At 42.8% G+C, this 2033-nt stretch overlaps 1 protein-coding gene across 1 annotated transcript; it reads right to left on the bottom strand.

The window, feature by feature from the left end:
- Positions 1-282: 282 nt before the first annotated feature.
- On the bottom strand, positions 283-1242 carry LOC118854475 (olfactory receptor 5A2-like). Its single transcript, XM_036764840.1, has one exon. The coding sequence runs from the start codon at positions 1240-1242 to the stop codon at positions 283-285; it is 960 nt and encodes a 319-aa protein (XP_036620735.1).
- Between the last annotated feature and the right edge of the window lie 791 nt (positions 1243-2033).

Below are 2033 nucleotides of genomic sequence, written 5' to 3'. Positions count from 1 at the left end.
ATTAATAAGGAAGTCAAATAAATGCACTTCTAGTCACACAATAGTCTTCAATACCAATAAGGTTAGAGGGATGAGGAGAATTCAGGAGAGAAAGAAGTCTTATTGATACCATCCATAAGCTCCAGGGACATACTTCCTCTGACTTTAATAGAGTACTCTTTGGACAATAGGCATTTTATAATTGTTTCTTAAATTGAATTGTTTGTGGATGGTTGTACCCACTACTAGTCACCTTCTGCATAGCTTTTTCAGTTCACAGCTCAAATGCTAGCCCTGACTCATTCAAAAGTAGGTGGGGTGATGAGAAATTCCACATTCCCTCTCAATCACCTTCTTCATGGCATTTTTAATCTCCTTGTTTCTAAGGCTATAGATCATGGGATTCACCATAGGGATCACCACTGCATAGAAGATTGACACCATCTTGTCCCTGCTCAGGGCATAGCTGGAGCGGGGACGCATATACATGAAGAGGCCAGAGCCGTAGAAGAGTGTCACAGCAGTCAGGTGAGATGCGCAGGTGTTAAAGGCCTTCGATCTACCCTTAGTGGAGCCAATCTTCAAGACAGCAGCAACAATATAAATATAAGAGATGAGGACCACGAGGACAGACATTATCCCAACAACGACCCCCACAAGAAAGGTCACTATCTGGCTAGTGAAGGTGTCAGAGCAAGATAAGGCCAGAACAGGAGGAAGATCACAGAAGAAATGATTAATGATGTTAGGCCCACAGAACTGATGATTGTAGACAGAGTAGGTTTCAATCAGAGAGCTAAAAAATCCACCCATAAATGCTCCTCCCACCATCTTGGTACAGAGTGTGTGGGACATGATGGCTGTGTAGAGCAGTGGGTTACACACGGCAGCATAGCGATCATATGCCATAGCAGCCAGGAGGAAGCATTCAGTCAGCCCCATGCCACAAAAGACAAAATATTGAACAGCACAACCCAGGAAGGAAATGGTTTTCTGGTCTGTGATGGTGTCTGCCAGCATCTTGGGAGTGGTAGAAGAGCTGTAGCAGATATCTACAAGGGATAGGTTGCTGAGGAAGAAATACATAGGCGTATGGAGGTGGGAGTCCATCCGAATCAGTGTGATGAGGCCCAGATTCCAGGCCAGAGTCATGAGGTAGATCCCCAGGAATACCACAAAGAGGATAATTTGTATTTGGGGATGATCTGAAAAGTCCAGGAAGATAAATATAGTCACAGTTGTGGCATTTCTGCTCCCAGCCATTGCCCTAATCCCTGAAATAATAGAGAGACAAAGAGAGCTATTTCTGGGAAGCTTTTTGTATTGCTATTTAGTTATCATACTTTCTAATTTATCAAGGACATTTAAATGTTCCACTACACTCTGACCTCATGAAGCACTGAGAAAGTGTGAAATTCTCACACTTTAATGAGAGGACATATGAATCTGCTAAGGGCCAACTCTAATCCTGCCCCCTCTATAAGGATCACATAATCAATCAACCAACCCACATTTATGAAGTACTTATGATATGAGAAACATTTATTAAACACATACTATCTGCCAGACACTTTGCTAAGCACTAGGGATACAAACAAGAAAAAAAGACAGTTTCTTCCCTAAAGGAGCTTACAATCTCATATACAATACACAAGAGGAAGCTGAAAAGGGAGGGAAGACACCAAAGTGTATGAAGATAGAAGTACCAAACCAAGCAGAGCAGCTGGTGCCAAATGAAGAAATAGCTGGCATTTTGAGCCCTCTGCAAAAGGAAGCTGTGGGAGGAATTTTTTGTCCACCTTCCAGCCCTCCAGTCAGAGGGACAAAAGCAACTAAATGTGCCAAGCACTGTGCTAAATACCAGAGAAACAAAATCAAAACAAAAATAGCACCTGCCCTCAAGGATCTTCTATTCTAGTGGAGTTAAAATTTGAATTCTGCTCCAAATCCAGCATTTTGCCACCAGAGCCATAAATAGGTTAGAGTCACACAGGGGCTCCAGTGTGGCATCGTACAAGAGGACCCACATTTCCTGAAGAGAGGTGGCTTTTCTT

Source organism: Trichosurus vulpecula, chromosome 6, assembly GCF_011100635.1.
Source record: "Trichosurus vulpecula isolate mTriVul1 chromosome 6, mTriVul1.pri, whole genome shotgun sequence".
NCBI classification, from domain to species: domain Eukaryota; kingdom Metazoa; phylum Chordata; class Mammalia; order Diprotodontia; family Phalangeridae; genus Trichosurus; species Trichosurus vulpecula.
This window is presented reverse-complemented; position numbering and strand designations above follow the sequence as displayed.